General features: G+C 32.2%; 1 protein-coding gene and 1 pseudogene across 4 annotated transcripts; both read right to left on the bottom strand.

Annotated features, from left to right (window-relative positions):
- Positions 1–5,890: 5,890 nt before the first annotated feature.
- LOC111282642 (Zinc finger C-x8-C-x5-C-x3-H type family protein) lies at positions 5,891–8,681 on the bottom strand. Of its 3 annotated transcripts, none has more exons than XM_022870817.2 (3): positions 8,325–8,681; positions 7,575–8,211; positions 5,891–6,899 (listed from the first exon to the last, which is right to left on the bottom strand). In XM_022870817.2, the coding sequence occupies exons 2-3, from the start codon at positions 8,178–8,180 to the stop codon at positions 6,585–6,587; spliced, it is 921 nt and encodes a 306-aa protein (XP_022726552.1). In that variant the 5' UTR covers positions 8,181–8,211; positions 8,325–8,681; the 3' UTR covers positions 5,891–6,584. The 3 variants fall into 3 exon arrangements, with proteins under 3 accessions (XP_022726552.1, XP_089616970.1, XP_022726550.1); XM_089760844.1 differs by having other exon boundaries at positions 5,891–6,896; XM_022870815.2 differs by having other exon boundaries at positions 5,892–6,911; positions 8,325–8,679.
- A 1,765-nt stretch (positions 8,682–10,446) lies between these two features.
- LOC111282500 (putative zinc finger protein At1g68190) lies at positions 10,447–17,827 on the bottom strand (annotated as a pseudogene). The gene is made up of 6 exons (XR_016342179.1): positions 17,665–17,827; positions 16,263–16,910; positions 14,459–14,812; positions 12,965–13,192; positions 11,463–11,686; positions 10,447–10,723 (listed from the first exon to the last, which is right to left on the bottom strand). The product of XR_016342179.1 is annotated as a putative zinc finger protein At1g68190 (transcript).
- Between the last annotated feature and the right edge of the window lie 292 nt (positions 17,828–18,119).

The following is an 18,119-nucleotide window of genomic DNA, read 5'->3' as shown; positions in this document are numbered from 1 at the left end:
CTTACACTGCAAAAATATGGAAAAGAGGCAAGAATATATTTTTGACATCGCTGATTTTGTTTTTCTTCAAAGTTTTAAGTAGAAAGTTGTATTTTAATTTACATGATGAAGTGGTGAGGTGGGAGTTTAGCGACCTTTAAAAGAAATAAAAAGGTATATGATTTTTTTGACATTTGTCTGTTTCAGTATTAGCTTATGATAAAGAACAAAAATCACCATATTGCTTTCAGTCATTCCTGGCATGATTATCTTGGTCATTCTTTTGTGCTGCATTATGAAGAGAATATGAAAAAAAAAAAAAAAAAAAAAAAAGGTAAGTAAATGAACCTTATATTACTAGATAATCATTACATGTATTTTCAAATACATTTAGACTTGAAGAAAATTTGAAGTGAATTTTGTGATGGTTATTATATCTGATTGTTAAGTTTTAAGCACTTAAACAAACTGAAATATCTTTGCTGATACCTTTTCATTCTAAGTTGACCTTTGGTAGAGCATTAGAAGTTTATAGATTTAGATTTCTATTCAGGGTAAGAAATTGTGTAGGCCCCTACTTTCACTATGGAGATTAAGAGAAAAAAGGAGAATTGGCAAGATGGGTGAGTTAACAAACTTTTTTCTTAAACGTTCAGTTTCTTGGCTAGTTGATTTTCTTTAAAATCATTTGAGAAATCATAAATAGAGCTTTAATCTGGATTGGGTTTTTATATTTTATTTTATGAAATCCATTTGCAAAGTCTGTTTTATGTTAGTGTACCTTTATTATTATTTTATTGTTAATTGTTGATTATTAATATCAGAAGATTTGTAAATTTAGTGTGTGCGTGTGTCAGTTGCAGAATTCATCATTTCAGTGGCCTTTTTCACCAAGAACGTGCCTTTTAAATCATATTCACAAATCTCCTAGAGATGGTCGCATACAATTGATTCCAGCATATATTAAACACGTAAAAAACTAACTGTTTTTCAAAAACTTTAACTAATAAAAAATATTGTAGCACATTAAAACACGTAAAAAACCACTTACGTCTTTTTCTTATAAAAATGAAATAACAAAAAATTTGCTTCGCGGCAAAGCCGGGAGAAATTCTAATAATAATAAAAGCTTTTTTATGATTAATTTAAGAGAGTAAATAGTAAATCAACTATTTAATCGTTAAATTTAAGTATTTTTATTATATTATCGTTAATTTTGCCTTTAAACATTTTTTGGATTTGTTATATTTTTATATTTAAAAGTTATATTTCATTCCTACTGTTTCATATTTGTATTAAAAAATAATTATCATTAAGAATTTTGTTTTTTTTTTTTAAATAAGAAAAAAATGCAATTAAAAATAAGAGTAAAAATTTTAAATAAATTATTTCTATAATTCAACATTTACCATTATCAAACAATATATTTATATTTAGCATTTAATTTTTCACTAAAAATATCAATCAATTTTTATAATTTAAATTCACTACTTATAAAATTTAGTACTAAAAATTCTGTACTTTATTTTTTAAAACTTAATTATTTAATTTATCAAACAACATCCATAATAAAAAATGGAAATTAAATTTGTAAATAATTTTCAGCATTCGGATCTTGCTTATTTATTTGCATTTGTGGCTTTTTTTTTTTAATTTATCAAAGTAAATGAAAATCTAATCAATGATGGAATTTAAAGGAAGTTGCAAGGGAAATTAGTTTTCTTGGATATCCATTTGCTCAAAATCGATTTCAAAAAATTAACCTAAAAAATCAACGGCAAGTCAAAAGCATTAGAAATCTTGAGCTGGCTTTGAATAGGCTTGTCAATGAATCAAGCTGTCTGCCCAATTCGCAGTCTTGACCCAACTCGAACCTTGGCAGCGCTATCATTGAAGCTTGCGGACGTAGATTTTTTTTTTTTTTGGCCTTTGGACCTTGGCATGCTCTATTGCTCGAGTATTGGATTAATTCATTGTTTTCAATTTGATGACTCTTTAGGATGAACAATATAATTATATTATTAGAATATGTTTGGTATATAAAATTATGATAAGATAGGATAAGATAATATTATGAATAAAATTAAATTAAATAATGTTATCGTATTTTATATTTAATGTATGTAAATATTATCCGAGAATAAATTTTTTATATTGGTCAAAATTATTTTTCTTTAAAATTTATATAGTTTAAATATATTAATGTAATTTTTAAAAGTATAATAAAATATGTAAGATTAATAGCATGGATTAAAAATAAGAATTGGTATTTGATACTGTCAGTGTAAAATTTTAATTATGCAAATAAGTTAAAAAAGTGACATATTTTTTAAGGTATATTTAAAAAAATAAATGGGACCTTTAAAGTATAATCTAGGATTAAATAATCCTATATTAAGATGATGATTAATTTTTTTTACAATTCAATTCCTTCTTTTACATACAAATTAAACATGAGATAAGATGATTATTAACCTATCATATCCATTATCCTATACATCAATTGGATTATATTAAAACAATTAAACATATTGATGTGATGGATGGTCAATATACTACTACATTTGCTAGACCATGACAATATTTAAAATTTGAGATAAGATGATTATTAACCTATCATATCAATTATCCTATTCGTCAATTGGATTATATTAAAAAAATTAAACATGTTGATGTGATGGACAGTCAATATACTAATACATTTGCTAGACCATGGCCATATTTAAAACTTATCAATAATTTGGAGGGATAGATAATTAGGAGGGATAGATAATTACACATTTATTAGACCTTAAAAATATTTTGGACTTGATATTTTAAAAATAAAATTTGATTCTGCCTTAAACTTTTATAATATAGATTTGAGGATGAACACATGGAATTTTTTGTATTTATTTTGGTTTTGTGTATTTTGGTGTTTGATTTTCTTTATATTTTCAAATTCTCTCTCTCTCTCTCTCTCTATATATATATATATATATATATAAGGCTTTGCTTTGCTTTGTAGGTAGATATATATATATATATATATATATATATATATATATATATATATATATATAAGGCTTTGCTTTGCTTTGTAGGTAGATAGAAAAATGGAAAGATGAAAACTTGGAAGAGAAGAAAAATGAAAAGATGGAAAATATAATTTTTTCTTTCCATTATTGAACTTAGTTGGAAAGATGGTAAAGTTGAACAAAATGTAATTTTCTTTTCATCTATTATTTTGATAAGAGTTAAAAAATAAAAAGAAAAAAATTATATTATTTATTATTATAACTTTTTGTAAATTGAGATGAAAAGGAAAATTTTAAATATGATAAACAATCTTGTAAATATATAATCTATATTTACACCTTCCCTTTTTCTTTCATCTTTTCTTTTCAATTTGAAATAATCTGTATTTATGAATAAGTGTGGACAAGGGTCATCCTTTTTATTTTCTTCCCTCTCATTTTTCTTTTCTATCAAACACCCTCAAAATTCATTTTCTTTTCACTTTTCCATTTTCATCTATCCATCATTCTACTTTTTCACTCTACCAAGCACACTCTTAGTGTATTATTAAATTTACTAACACTTGTCTCCACTCTTATGATTTTATATATATATATATATATATTTCATTAATTACATTTTTTCTTTTTATTTGTGATCTGTATCTTTTGACGAATTTTAATAAAGGAGACAGTTGTTTTGTTTTGTCAATAATTATATATGTAGTATATTGTTAGTATGTTAGATTTTTAATTTGAGTGTTCAGATTCAATTATTGGCAATTTTAAATATAGAAAAATATAAAATTATTTTGTTTAATTATTTATGTCTAACCCTGCCTCATAGCAATGGTCACTTGCTAGTTTTATTTATGTCGAAAAGGCAAAAGAGAGAAATCTATCTAAAAGCTCTTCATGCTAAGGTGGAAATATTTCCATCGTCACACTGGCAACCAAATTTGTTTCCAACTGCGCGCACTTTATTATTCTTAGGTTCATTGCGCTCTAGGACAATTGGAATTGCAAGAATCAGTAAAGACAAACAAAGCGGAGACAGTTGGACTGGGCCTAAAGATTTTAATGGATAAGGTTGGGGCGGGGTTTAGGTCAGATCTAGATATTGCATTAGTATTTTTATGGACTCGTCTGATAATTGGACCTCATATTCAGCCCATTCCAGCCTCTATTAACCGAACTTCAGGTTTCTTAGATAATCCAATCCTCAAACAGCCGCGGATGGACCTCACTGCTTGGTGGTTAAGGTGCTCGTAGTCGTTTACATTGTTTGGAAATATTTCATATTTCCTTGAACATGTAAGCAACTAAGGGAGTTTAAAAAAAATGATTAAACAAGTGACGGACAATTATAATTTTCACAAGTGAGCTTAGGGTATAGTAAAAATTTTAAAACGAATAATCCACTGAAATCTTATTATCAAGTCACATATCCTTTAGGATATAATAAAAAATTTTAAAAAATAAACAAACAAATAGGACATACATAGGACAATCTTTTAACTATTTTTATAGAATTAAAAAAAATTCTATTATCAGTATCTAAAAACAAACTCTTTTTAAGCTTTAAAGATATGTTTTCCTCGATATAGAAGTTCATTTGGATAGGTTGGTTAAGGTTAAGATCATATGGGTTCAAGAACTTGACTTTTAAAGTCAAATTAAGTTAGGTATAATCGATCATTTGAGTCGAGTTAGATTTTATCTACTTTAATTAAGTTATTTAATATTACATTTGTTAATTTGTAATATATTTTCAGTTTCTATTTTATATCATAAAAATAATACTAAAATAGTAGATTATATAAAATATATATTTTTAAAACACAATAGTAGTGAGTGAATTCAAAAATTTAACTGTTTGATTATTTTTAAAAAAATCATCACTGTTATTTTTTCTAAGAACGGTTGATCACTAAATTAAATATATCTGTATTGAAAATCCTTAGGTTCCTTAATGCATGATAAAGCATTATCGTGATGCTTATTCAAGGGATGATGTCAACTAATTATATGTTATTTTTTATAGTGTCAAAAAATGATCTTTTATTTTATATTTACTTTTAACTCCTTTAACTTCTTTTATTATCACCATTTTTTCTTTTATTCCATTATTTAAATTTTAGAGATTTTTCAAAGGTCTTGCCAACTACCAACACGTTTGGTGAGATCTAAAAGAATTTCACAATAAAAGTATTCAAGAAAATTATTTATTTTTTAAAAAGAGATTATGTCGTTAAATTCATTCAATATATATTTTTAAAAAAATGATTGAAACCTTTTATTATTTTTCAATTTTTTTAAAAAATTAATTTTTGGTGGATTTTCATTCGTTTATTATTTTTTTATGTTATTTATTCTTTAAGTTAAACTCTTACTGATTTTATTAAATAACAAATGAAAATGCTTATCATGAAAAATTTCCTAATTCTCTCATCACTTGGTTAAAATTTAGAAACATATAAAGAAGTGTCATTTGTCATAACAATTGACAACCAAAATGCATGCAGTGCCACATAATAGAAAGTGATAAAGCAATCGTAGTAATACTAGCAAATGAAAATTTTTAAGATAACTTGAAGATAAGGGTACTATTCAACACGAACTCACGGTGGCATAATATACAAAGTTTTTATAACCAAATAGGATAGACGATTGATTTTTAAAAAATAAAAAAAGAAAAAAGAAAAGTTGGCATATCAACACGTACATAAATGGATATTTAATTAAAGGTGGAAAATTTTTATTACTAACATGTAGATCTAAACTATTACAATACGCAATGCTAATGTGGCGAAAATTCTTAATGATTGATAAATTGGTTCATCCTGTGAGTGAAAACATATTCTATGCACACTATTATTTTCTGTACAAATATGCGAGGTGGTTTCAATTAATCATCTTTGGTTTCAGTACTCCACTGGAGCACGCTAGCCTTTTTGTTGTCCAGACACAGAGAGGATATTTCTTTAATTAATTAATTTATTACATTGTAACAAATTAGACAGCTGTGGCAACTGTCATTTACTCCAAATGATATATTAAATGCTTAAAAGAGAACGTAAAAAAGCATACATCATATGTATGTTTATGCCGCATCATCAGGCATAGACCCAAATGCTCCTTCAACAACACTTCAATGAGGCTAATCACATCAAAATTCACTCCAAACAAACACATGTTTCTTACTTTCCCAGAAGCAAAGAACATCATTACAAATTTATGTTTTACTGATTCTTTTTTTTTTTTTGGTGTTGGACTTTTGCTTGGTATGAGCTCACCAAACATCCAAGCAAGTTTATCATGGTTTAATGTCATACTTGAAGAAACAAAAATATTAAAAAACAAAGCAAAAAACAAGAGTGAAAATCTCTAATAACCTCAACAAATCTCCCACCTTCCGGGACCACAAACCTTCTACCAATCTCCATCTTTGCTAACTTTTTATTTTTATTTTTAATGATTCTCATTATTCCAATTTTATATACGTCCACCATACCTATAACCTTCCTACATTAAGCATATTATCTTTAAGAAATTTTGAACATTAGTCTCTACAGAAACCAACCAATATGATGACCACCGGCTCAAGTTTTACCTGGTACTGGGCTTGAGGTGGCCCATGAACTTCTCCTGTTCAGTAAGTGCATGCCGAAAATGGCATCGATGGCCATAGGGGCAAACATCACCAGCAAGGACCATCCTGCAAACCTCAGTCTTATAGCGAGGGTGGCGGATTACAGGGCGAAGCTCTTCAATACCGTGAGCAAACTGGCAGTGATCTCCATAAGGACAGGCACCAGTCTCTTGCCATTTGTTGCAGAGTTCAGTCTTGAACATGCCTTGGTTGTACACTTCCAGTTCAAGTGGCTCTTCCTCCTTCTTCCCTCCTTGCACGTACACCTTCTGCTGCACGTTCACCTAAAAAGATTTACTCAGCCCTTTCATTAAGTACTAAGAAGAAGATCATCAACTGTAAACCTATTACTATTAGTATAAATAATATTTTCATTCCACATTCTTACGGTGGCAACAAACGGTTGGCCATACAAACAACAATATACAAATCTGACACATTTAAAGGGCCAATGGATTTAGCGATAGGAAATAAAAGAGTTTGATTTCTGACCAGACAGAAAAATGTGAGGCCCAGTTCATTCTCTTTTAACTGTCAAATTAAACTAAAGCAATGCAATAATCATCTTATGGTGCTAAAATAGAGGCCAATCACCGAGTCCTTTCAACTGTGCTCTCCCCAAAGCCCCTAATGATAAGAAAAACTAAAAAAAAAAACAGATGTCGTCCTCTGATATAATCGCACTCGGCGTCTAACATGATTAAGTTTAGTTAGTTCGTTGCTTCATTGCCAAGCCACAGTGCTAACTGCTAACGAAGACTTTCATTAAAAAAAAAAGGAATACTAAAAAGAAAATAAACATAGCTCTAGGAATAAATAAATAAATAAATATTTATACATATATACACACACACATATATATATATATATATATATATTACAATTACCAATTTACATTTACAACAAAGTAAGAAAAAAATTTAAAAGAAAAAGAAAAATAAACTCACCGCTCCACTGAGCTGAGACGCATTTCCAGGCCGAGTTGGTCCCCGAGTTTTTCCACGATGACTCGCTCCAGCTTGATTCATCATCTTTAGATATCCATTTGACCTAACAGATATGCTCTTAGGCAACATAACCCTCTCCACATCCACCGCACCTTCCATCACGCTTGTTGGACTCTCATCAGATACCTCTTCCTCCCCTACGCCTCCACCACTGAGACAAAGTCCTCGTAACGCATTCACCAAATCGAACGGCGTCGTGTTGTAATCGGACGATGCGAAGTGGTTCTGCACAGAGGCTTGGATCAGTGCGCTGAGTTGCTTGTTGAGATCGCGGTTGACTGACCGCAGAGAGGTATTCTCTTGGCGGAGTGCTTCGGCTTCTTTTGCAGCTTCGCGGAGACGTGTGAGGCAGAGGTTATGGCGGTTGATCATGTCTTGATGTTGTTGCATGAGAAGGCGGGGATGGTACAGAGCGAAGAGAGAGGCGGCGGCAGAGGCAGCGGAGGATGAGGTGGTGGAGGAAGAGTAAACTCCATCGCTCTGGTCATCGTTCTGTTGTTTGGCTGCGAGGTCGCCATAGACAGTTGAACAGTTGTCGTTTTGCATTTGCGAATGAATGTTCTGAAGCTTGAAAAGGCTTTTACAGAAAGCAGAAAATGAGTGAAAAATGAAGAAGTCTCGAATCAAAGCCCTAGAAAACAGCGATTAAGTGAGTAAAATTCATTGCAATCAAGCAAATTTGACTTTCACCTGAACCTTCGGAGAACACCTCTGGTTTTCTTCTGAGAGCAGCGAGAGGGATTTCTTTTTGTTTTGTTTGGAGAGAGAAAAAAAAGGGAGAGGAGATAATTTGAGAAATGGAGGAAGAACAAGAGTGGTTTATACAAGAGGGAATTGGAGGGAAACAAGTGGGCCACAGTGAAGTGAAGAGAAAGAAAGAAAAAAGAATTCTGAAAACCGTTAAAACAAACGCATAACAGAATTGCCCTTTGTCCACTTTTACACCTTTTTACTCAGTTCGCCCCTCGATTACAACCGATTATAATCACTCTGTTGAGGACATTTAAGTCATTTGATTAATCTGAATTATTTTCTAATTCTCTGGGCTGGAAGATGAAACGTCGTGGATCATGTGGACCGTTTGATTTCGATCAAGATATTTTGAATGGTGTACGAGCTTTAATGGAAATAACACTCTTAGTACTTTATAGAGATTCATCGTAGAGAGAGAGTCCAGCTCACGTTTGTGAGTTAACCCCGTCCGCAATCACATTTGCGATTTTGCATGCAGCAGCAGAGAAAAAAGCCCCTGCATTGCAGCAACGCACGATTCAGATCATAATGAAATGGCGTAAATATCCTCTTGGTTTGATTATATCTGCCAGGGTTAACCCCATAAGTGTTTTTTTTTTTTTTTCTTTCCTGGAGTTTTTGACATGGAGCCGGACCCTGTCCCAGCCTAGAGCAAGGGAGGGGGTGATCATCGTCAGATCATAATCGTTTAAATCCAACGGTTATTATAATTTTCTCAGCTATAGGACCCAATTTAATAAATATAAATCATTCCAAATTTAAAATTTCATGACATAAATAAAAAAACAAATATATACATAAGGGACCCCATTGTTTTACCTTAAATGAAAGGAATTTATATAATAAATTTAAATTTTATTAAATAATGAAAGAAATTTCATTTCAATTAAGTTGAGCTAATAATCATATATTTTTTTTCTTTTAACAAAGTTTTCCATTTGAAAAGGAAAGGAAATTAGTTACTGTGAAGAAGATATATGAAATGCTAAGGCCCGGTTGCTGTTAGAGACGCATTTCATTATATAATAATTTGCTTGTAATTGAAGTTAATTGATTGTAAGGAGTTTTACAAAATTTTCAAGAAGGTCATTTGGGAAGAGGGAAGCCATCATTCTTTTCTAAGAGAGAGAGAGAGAGTTTGCTTCATTCTCACAACTATAACTACCTCTTTTTGTCCAATTGTTCTTCCTTAGGCTATATTAGATCTAATTTCAAACTCTTTCGTGAATTTAAAAAAAAAAAAAAAAAAAACTACGAAATCTTCCAATCAAAAACTCATTTATGCTATTGTCATGGTTGTTAAGTTAGCCATACATTTCTTGTGTGTAGACCCTTAATTTTTAATTAACATTTAGGTTTGTCTTTCATTTTCATTTCAGTTCGGCCATGCCAATGCTTGCGCTCTTTGCCCACGTAGCTGTTGCTGGGCATTTATCAGGCAAAGGGCCAAACGGCGTCCCTCCAGTGAAGTTTTGTGAGATGAGAAGAGGATTATGGTATTTTTCCTAATCACCATCCCAAGTTTCAATTATGAGAGTGTGGTCCATTCCATATTTTATTTACTCATCAACCTGCTAACTTGACGGATGACACAGCTGCTCTATAGCTAAAAAACGTTAGCAGGATCTCTTATTTCACATCAAAAGCTGGTGTCCAAAATTTTTTTTTTAAAAAAATCCAATTCTTTTGTAATATATACGACCAACAAAACTCAAAAGTTTTTTTTTTTATATATTTTATAAGAATTAAACTCAAAGACCATAAATTTGGGTGGCTGTCACAGATCAGATATCCAATTTAATCAAAGGGTTTTTCACCAAATACTTCCTTGAGATACATACACATTAAAGTATCACTCGCATCAGCACGAGTCTTAAATCATTACAACTAACAACCAATGCACATATTCGGGTGTTTGTTAAGGACGGTATTACTTCAAAGACAATTAACAGACAATATCAACTTCCACAAGAGAAGATGCTATATCTACAGCGTTTTAGTATGACAGTTGAAGTTTAGAAAACCTTTTAAAATAAATCTGGTATGCAATTTTCATGAATACAAAAGCCTTTTTTTTTTTTCCTGTTAGGATCAGAGCTATAAATAGATTGCACTGAAAGAATTGGTCGAGTTTAAATAGAAGCGTGACTAACATGTGGAACTAACTGAATCTAGAAGTGGTACTATGTACAATATAAATACAGAGGACCTAATAGCTCCTTGTCACATTAGCATTGTCAGAATCATAGCCCTACGTCTTAGGAAATCGTCCTTTTACCCTCTTTCGCACATCAGCTCTAGCTTTCCGAGATGCAGATTGAATTTGTCTTTCATGCCTGAACATAGGTGATGCATCTGCTATAAGAAAGACTAATCAAAGAGATAGCTAGCCCCTTTATCTGCCCCTTTTATCTTTTGTGGGGTGGGGGGCAGTGGCAATATGTCTATCAGCATTTATTTTCTGGTGCATCACCATATTTAAAAGTTGGTAACTGGGCATGTGCATGTTTGCAAAGCCCACACACTTTTTGTACAAGACTTGAAGCTTGAAAAAACTAGGAATATCACTTACTAATTTTCAATAGAACACTGGTATATTTTGCTTCCACTGAATTCAAGGCTTCAATGCCCCAAAATACTTTGTCCACCAGTGAAGATATAGAGAAAGTACTGTTGTAATGGCGTCTTCACAAATTTTCAGGTTCAAACTTGATATTAATTCTCAAGATTAGCACATATTTCAGGTGACCTGCTGGTGTTTTAGCTTCTTATAATATCATAAAGCTACAACATTATAAATTGTAAGATAAAGTGATCAAGAGGTCATTTTGCAGTACAAACTTGTGGTAACCTATTTCTGGATTTACCTGTTAGAGGGTAGGATTTTGAAATTTTTTGAAGTGCTCAGGAAGATGGAAATAAGGCTGAGGCTAAAAACCACAAGTTATTCATTTTGGTTCCTAGTGGGTGCAGCAACTTTTAAGTACTAGGGGGAAAAAAAAAAGTCCACTGAACTTGTGGAAACAGCAGTGGAAGAATATAAAATCTGCAAGAAAAGAGAAACCTGATACTCAGAGTCGGGCCGCCTTCTTTTCTTTGTACCTCATCATGGCATTTTCTCTGGCTTCTGAATGCAAGCTGTCTAAGTCAGCTGAAATGCATGATGCTTCCCCCTGTGCGATAGGTGAAAATCTAGTATCAAGACATTCAGTACCACTGCTTTCAGCACCAAACCTTGAAACAGAGAAGGACATTGTTGAATTAGATGGTCGAATTGTGCAAGGAGAACCAATGATCCCCTGTAAGTTATGAATGTGGTCAGAAGGATCCATATTAATTTCTGTGTGAGCATACAGAACCACGTAAACAGATGAGGCCACAGAAGCATCCTGGCTTGAAAGGTACACATAAATGAAAGATTTAAAGGTACTTCAAAATTTTCTGCTCTAGTTTCAACTTTCCACATGCAAAGCAAATATAAGTCGGTATAAGAGAACGTAAACTTCTATCTGATTTTGAGATAACTTGAAGATAAGGTGTACTCTTCAACTTGAAAACACAGTTGCAGAGGTTTTTCTCTGCAATAAAAGTTGTGTGCATGTGTGTGTCTTTCTCTTTCTATAAATATAAGAGGAATTCTTTAACATGGACGACACATAGTGAGAGTACACAAAAGTATACATTGAAAGTCAGGTAGTATGGAAAATAATATATAATTACTTTTATTCAAATTTCTGTTCTATTTTTATAGTGTCAATGTTCTTTTTCTTGAAAAAAAATATGCTGAAAAAAGTGTTAACCTGTCTGTCCGTCTAACAATTCCTTTCTTTACAAATTATTTTGAAAAAATAAAATATTATCATTCACATAATACACAACTTAAATTATTAACTGATTATTTCTTCTACTTATGTGTTTAGTTTGGAAATAAGAAGGAAAAAAAAAAAAAACCAAGAAAACAGATGTGTTTAGAATTTAATCATTATTCTTGTAAGACTGAACAACAATCTCTCAATGTAGCTTGTTGAAAAAAATTATCTTTAGACTCTTGTAGAAGCATGAATAGAGTAATAGTTGTTAAATGTAAGTATTTGCATTTCCCTTCAATTTACTGGATCTTTGAATGTGATAATTCTAACATTTTCAAATCCTAAAGTAATAGCAGGCAGAGGATATCCATGTGTATTAGTAGGGTGTCCATAGACACCTCCAAAGATTAGAAAACAAAAAAATTCCAAGGAAAGTTTTCTTTTGGATACCCCAAAAATTTTTCTTATATTCCCTTTTCGCTGACAGAATTGATAAATCCGTTGGTAGTTCTTTAGTGGATAAATCCTGAATACCTCCGGAAAAAATCCTAGATCCGCTACTGATAGCAGGGTAGAACCATGCAACTTCTTCTGTTAATTTGTATTTTCTTTCTATACATATTTTCAAATTCTTCAGTGTCATTCATATGAAAAAATGTGGTTAAAAAGTCTAATTGCTCTTGAAGCTTCTTATACCTTTATAAAGGCCTCCTAGCAAAATATCTGCATTAGCAAGTCATAAGATAAAAAGAGTGCCATGATCCTAACCTTCATTGCTCTAGCATTACCATTATCTGATTTATTGAAGGACATATCCTTCTCCATATATGAACAACAGAAATCTTTATCACCAAGTAGTGCCCTGGTTGGATCTTGATCACCACCGAAAAGGTCTTCAAAGTTCCAGAAACTTAAATCAATATCAGGCATGTTAAAATCATCTTTGTAAAAAATGTCTTCATAAACTCCAAGGTCTTGCATATTTTGAGACCATAACTGCGAAATTCAATTAATGAACACAGTTCACTTCAAAGACTGATCATGTTCAAAACTCATACTTGTCGTCACTCCTACAATATAATCGTTACTATTACACGAACAGGAAAATCTTTTTATATGTACAAGGTAAAGACCACAGAATGAGAAACTAAAAAAAATTTGAGACCACAGTAAATGCTTAAAAGTAACCATGCATGAGAAGACCTAAACCCAGATCAAATTCCATAAGAACTTTCTGCCTCTTTGTTGTACAGCAAGGAATTTAGTATTTGCTTTTTATGATTATTTTATTTACAATAATTCTGTTTCTGTAATTGATAGTCAGACCTTTTCCCCAATATTTATTTACTATTCTTGTACCCAGAAAAAAAGCAGTGGTTATCTTTTTGTTTGTGTTATTATACTCTTAAATTCTTGTTGCTTTCAGGAAATCAATTTCACAATCTCAATTATATTGTTACAAGGGTGACAAAGAAATAAGAAAAGTGTCCATAGCATTAAAGTGATAACCAGAGCAGCAGTAATTTTGTGCTTATTAACATCAAAGCCAGAAAAAGTTAGGCTCCATTTGGTTGATGCTTTTGATATATGGTGTTTGCTATTTGCCTTTTGTTTTGTATTCATTTTTTTAATTTTGGCCTTTTGCTTTCTATTCATTTTTTTCCAAATAATACAAAAAAAAGTAGCAAAAACATCAAAGAAACGGTGCCTTATGACTTAGGGTAACTTTCAAAAAGCAAGAAATTAATTTAAATTGAAAAGAAGTTATTTGTTCTAGAATGGTTATTGCCCAAATTGTTATTAGGAGTTTTAATGGTCTATTTATATTTTTTTTCCCTTCCCATAACAGTGTCCAGCTTACGGAAACAACTTATGCATGAGTCACTCATAAACAAAAGCCTGCATCTGAGTGAATTGAAAGGGTCCAATGGCTCGGCCAAATTAATAAACCATAGCTTGCAGTCAACATAACCGCAATTCATCCTGGGTTTAGAAAATTGCCTCAAGTGATCACATATGTGAACTAAGTAACTTACTAACATGATATGGAATTTAACAAGAAAGTAGGCTACAACAGAACTATAACAGTCAAATAGCTCAGCACTAGTCTGATACCCAGTGCATTTGCCAATCATAAAAGAAGACTTCTTTCTGTCGTCAAGGAACTCCTATGTTCTATGAATGATGTATTAAAGTTGAACATATGGCTAATGATCTACAATTAACAATCCATTTTGATAATTTGTGATCAGTGGAACAAACCTGACTACTATGAATTGGACTTCTGCATTGCCAAAAAGATTCTCCATATAAAGGCATCCCATAAGATGAATATGACAATAAATTCTCCAGATAAGTAAATGACAAAGGCAGAGGATCTGCATGCAATTCCTCGAGTGAATTGTCACTTATGGTGGAGATTGGTACCAATCTCCTGGACTATTTTACCATCAGGATTTTTTGAACAGTTACATATTGAAGAAGATGTGTCAGCTTGTTCCAGGCCGCCAATAATAGGTAAATGGCTATGTCCCTCAGTGAGCTGAAGCTTTTCAGGTCAAAAATCTGTTGAAGAATAAAGGAAGTGTTTTACTGACATTGACCTTTGTTCATAACCTGCAATAAAACAAGGACACACTAAGAAGAGTAATAAGCTTCGCCCTTAGGAACCATGAAGTGAATGTTTTTAATAAATAAAATTATATTACATACCCTGAATAGCTTGAGGTTAATTTACTAGAATTAATAACAAACTCCTGAGATCAGCAAGAACTCCAAGTTTGAACTGACCTAATTGTTATCATGGTTTAAATCATCTGAATACATTTCGAAACCTACCAATTACCATTGGTTGTAATATGCCTTATGTTATCTGAGCAAGAAATGAAAAATCTATTCCACATCCAAAACTAAAAAAATCAAAGTGGATCAAACACTTTATAAATGGAAAGATCAACATGTGGGAGAAAAGAAAATAATATTTGAAAATGAAGAGAACAGTAGTTGAAAAAGAATGAAAAGAAATGCATTGCTATAATGTTGAACATTTCTGGTATATGATGTATCAACTATGCACTGGTCTTTTGCTACTGGTATATATTTGAAAATGAAGCCCTGTCATCATTGCACCACAAGCTAAGCAGCAGCAGAGTATATTATGGCTAATTTGTTTCAGTAGGTTTGCAGAATCAGCTCCTCCTCTCGATGCTATCACATGGCAGGCACCTCCATTCAATGCACTAACTGATAAACTGATTTGCTGACTAAATAAAGGACAAGTAGCTACTAGCTAGAAATACTCAACACATCAATTTTGATTAGGCCCTAGGTAGAAAACAAAAATCCCTTCTATGCCAAAGGCTGGCGAGAACCCTTCAAAAATTTTCAGTTGCTATTTCAAAACTCATTTTTCAAGTCATTCCATTTTTAGAGTGATAAATCTGTCTTTTTTTTGCAAGCTTTTAGGTACGATTCTTTTAATACAATTTTAAGTTTAAGGCAGGACATTTTGAAAAGCTATATAAAGGGTGAACTTCAGGCTATCTAATTTAAGTTGTTCAAATATTACTAGTTGACATTGCTTTAAATGATTCTGACCAAAGCGGTATATTGGAAGCAATTAATAAGTAATCTGGGCAAATAGCTTTATCTTTCTAACATATGTGAGTGTGGCATTAAAACTTATAACTGATAGTCTAATAAACTAGTTCAGTGTTCAGGATGATCCTACAGGTTTACAGAAAGACCTAATCTACGACTTAGAAAATTTTAGACAAAACTCTACTAGATTTGAAATTTTACTAATTATTAAGCTAAAACGCATAAATCTTTAGGAGGGAGGAACTTTTTGATATCTAGGATCTTTACCAATACTTGGGATAGCTAACAATGGGTTACATAAGCTTGCCGCACATTGCTGACATCATGTTGGGGGAAACTCTCGAGTTGTCAATAAAAATGTCAACGGTGCCTGCATAATAATAGCTGATTACCAATAGAGCAGTTAAACAGAATAGTAACAAATTATATAGATCTACTTGAAAACTAGTAAATCCTGCCAACTAACCTTGATATGTTGACTGTTTGATCCAACATTACGTCCTGCTGCAGGGATTGAAGTCACACTGGATTTACTTGAAGAGACTCCTTTTCGGGAACAAGACTGTCTTAGATTACCCAGTTTAACTGCATTGGGGATCATAGAAACAAGCGAATTGGATAAAGAATGATCTTGAATAACGTCGTTTTCAACCTCATTCAATTCAAAACCACACAATGCTGCAAAATCCTTAGCAGAAGGGCACCCTAAATAACTACTAACTGCATGTCTCTGGTGCTGGGAAGAAACATCATGGACACTTTTGTCACAACCTCGACACATGAACAGCCAATGATCCAAACACCAAACATAAGATGGGCGGTATCTGCATGAGTCACATAGAAGGGTACGAAGATGTCTGTTGGAAAGTGCGTTGGCTGAATGGACCTTTGCATCACAGGAAAGGCACAGATGTGCTGCATCAGCTTTACAATCAACAACTGGTCTTGAAGTTGTGCAGAATTCACAGATTTTCTCCATTTCAAAGTAAACTCCAAGATCCCAAAGTGTCTTCTCGTAAATATTCAAATTATCACTTCAAATTCATGAGCTTGATAATTGAGAAAAAGATGCTGTTCTTTTGATGAAGCAATCTCCAGCTACACTTTCCAGGATCTACAAAAATTCAGGATAACAACTGAGACATCTAAATGCTTGCATATGTAATCTAAGAGCAAAGACACCTTACAGTATGGAAGTTTCAAATAAAATAACCAAAAAGACCGGGGAACAGAGGATGAGATGATTCTAATTTATGGTTATGCCTGATAAAGAATGACCAGCATAAGAGCATATTTCAAGCGTCAAAGAGATCCCAAATACTAGAAATGCTTGCTTTCCTTCAACTTCTAAAAATCGGCTAACTTTGGACAAAAGCCAGTGGCATCCACTGATTTCTACTTTAACCAAAGAAACGTAAAACTTGTCACTCAACAAGAAAAACCTCCTGACCCCAGGTTTGGGTAGACTTCATAGGTTTGAACCATCACACTTTTTTTTGTTTTTTGTAAAAATAAATAAATAAATAAATATTGCAATTATAACTTCAAGAACTTTAATTTCTATTAATTCAAACAGCAAAATGGAAAAAATAAGAATCACCAATCTGACAAATTCAGGAGAAACTAATTAGAATTATTCTTTTTCGATCAACTCTTTTTTTCTTTTTTTTTTAAGAATTCTCCCTAATCCTTAAGCAGAATCAAACCTAAGCACAACCAAGTAATCTTTAACAAAAAAGAAAATCTAAATATAAGAACGCAGATAAACCTCAAATTTAACTCTATACATTTATTCAGCTGATCAATTATACAAAGAGATCTAAGAGGCAAAGATCCAAATTTGACAAATCCATGAACGGTACAAGTACCTTCGGCTAGTTTCCCAAGAAAAAGAAAACAGGAAATTGAAATTCCAAGAAAATTCTATATAAAAGAGAAAAAAAATGGTCAGCCTTTTGAGTTTGAGCTTCCGTTCTGATTAATTCTCATTTATCTTCGCATTTCTTTCTTTCTTCCTGTTTGGTTTGGTTTGCTCTTTCTTTCTCTCTCCATCTATCTGTCTTTACTTTGGGCTGACGTGTACGTTGAGAACGTTAACTTTTGCTGACGTGGATATAACACGTCGTCGATTGCGGGACCTACCAACGTTATCTATGTGCTGTTGAAGCTGTTTAATTTGGCGTTTCCCATGTCATGTGATCCAGAAGTTACCCGTTAAGCAATCGTCCATTGACGCGTGTTCGAAGGTTTCTATGCAATTACGGCTGCGAGCTACGCAGCAACAAAAGTACATACGCCCTTTGCGCAAAATATGTCATTTATT

The sequence above is a fragment of the Durio zibethinus genome, chromosome 5, assembly GCF_047325235.1.
Source record: "Durio zibethinus cultivar Kanyao isolate XHJ-2024 chromosome 5, ASM4732523v1, whole genome shotgun sequence".
Classification (NCBI taxonomy): Eukaryota; Viridiplantae; Streptophyta; class Magnoliopsida; order Malvales; family Malvaceae; genus Durio; species Durio zibethinus.
This window is presented reverse-complemented; position numbering and strand designations above follow the sequence as displayed.

What these genes read in the sequence shown, in the direction of transcription:
- LOC111282642 (XM_022870815.2), bottom strand. Translation starts at nt 8,180, where the DNA reads ATGCAAAACGACAACTGTTCAACTGTCTATGGCGACCTCGCAGCCAAA. An exon ending in CGTCTCAGCTCAGTGGAGCG is followed by an intron (nt 6,912 to 7,574) that starts GTGAGTTTATTT and finishes AAATCTTTTTAG; the next exon opens with GTGAACGTGCAGCAGAAGGT.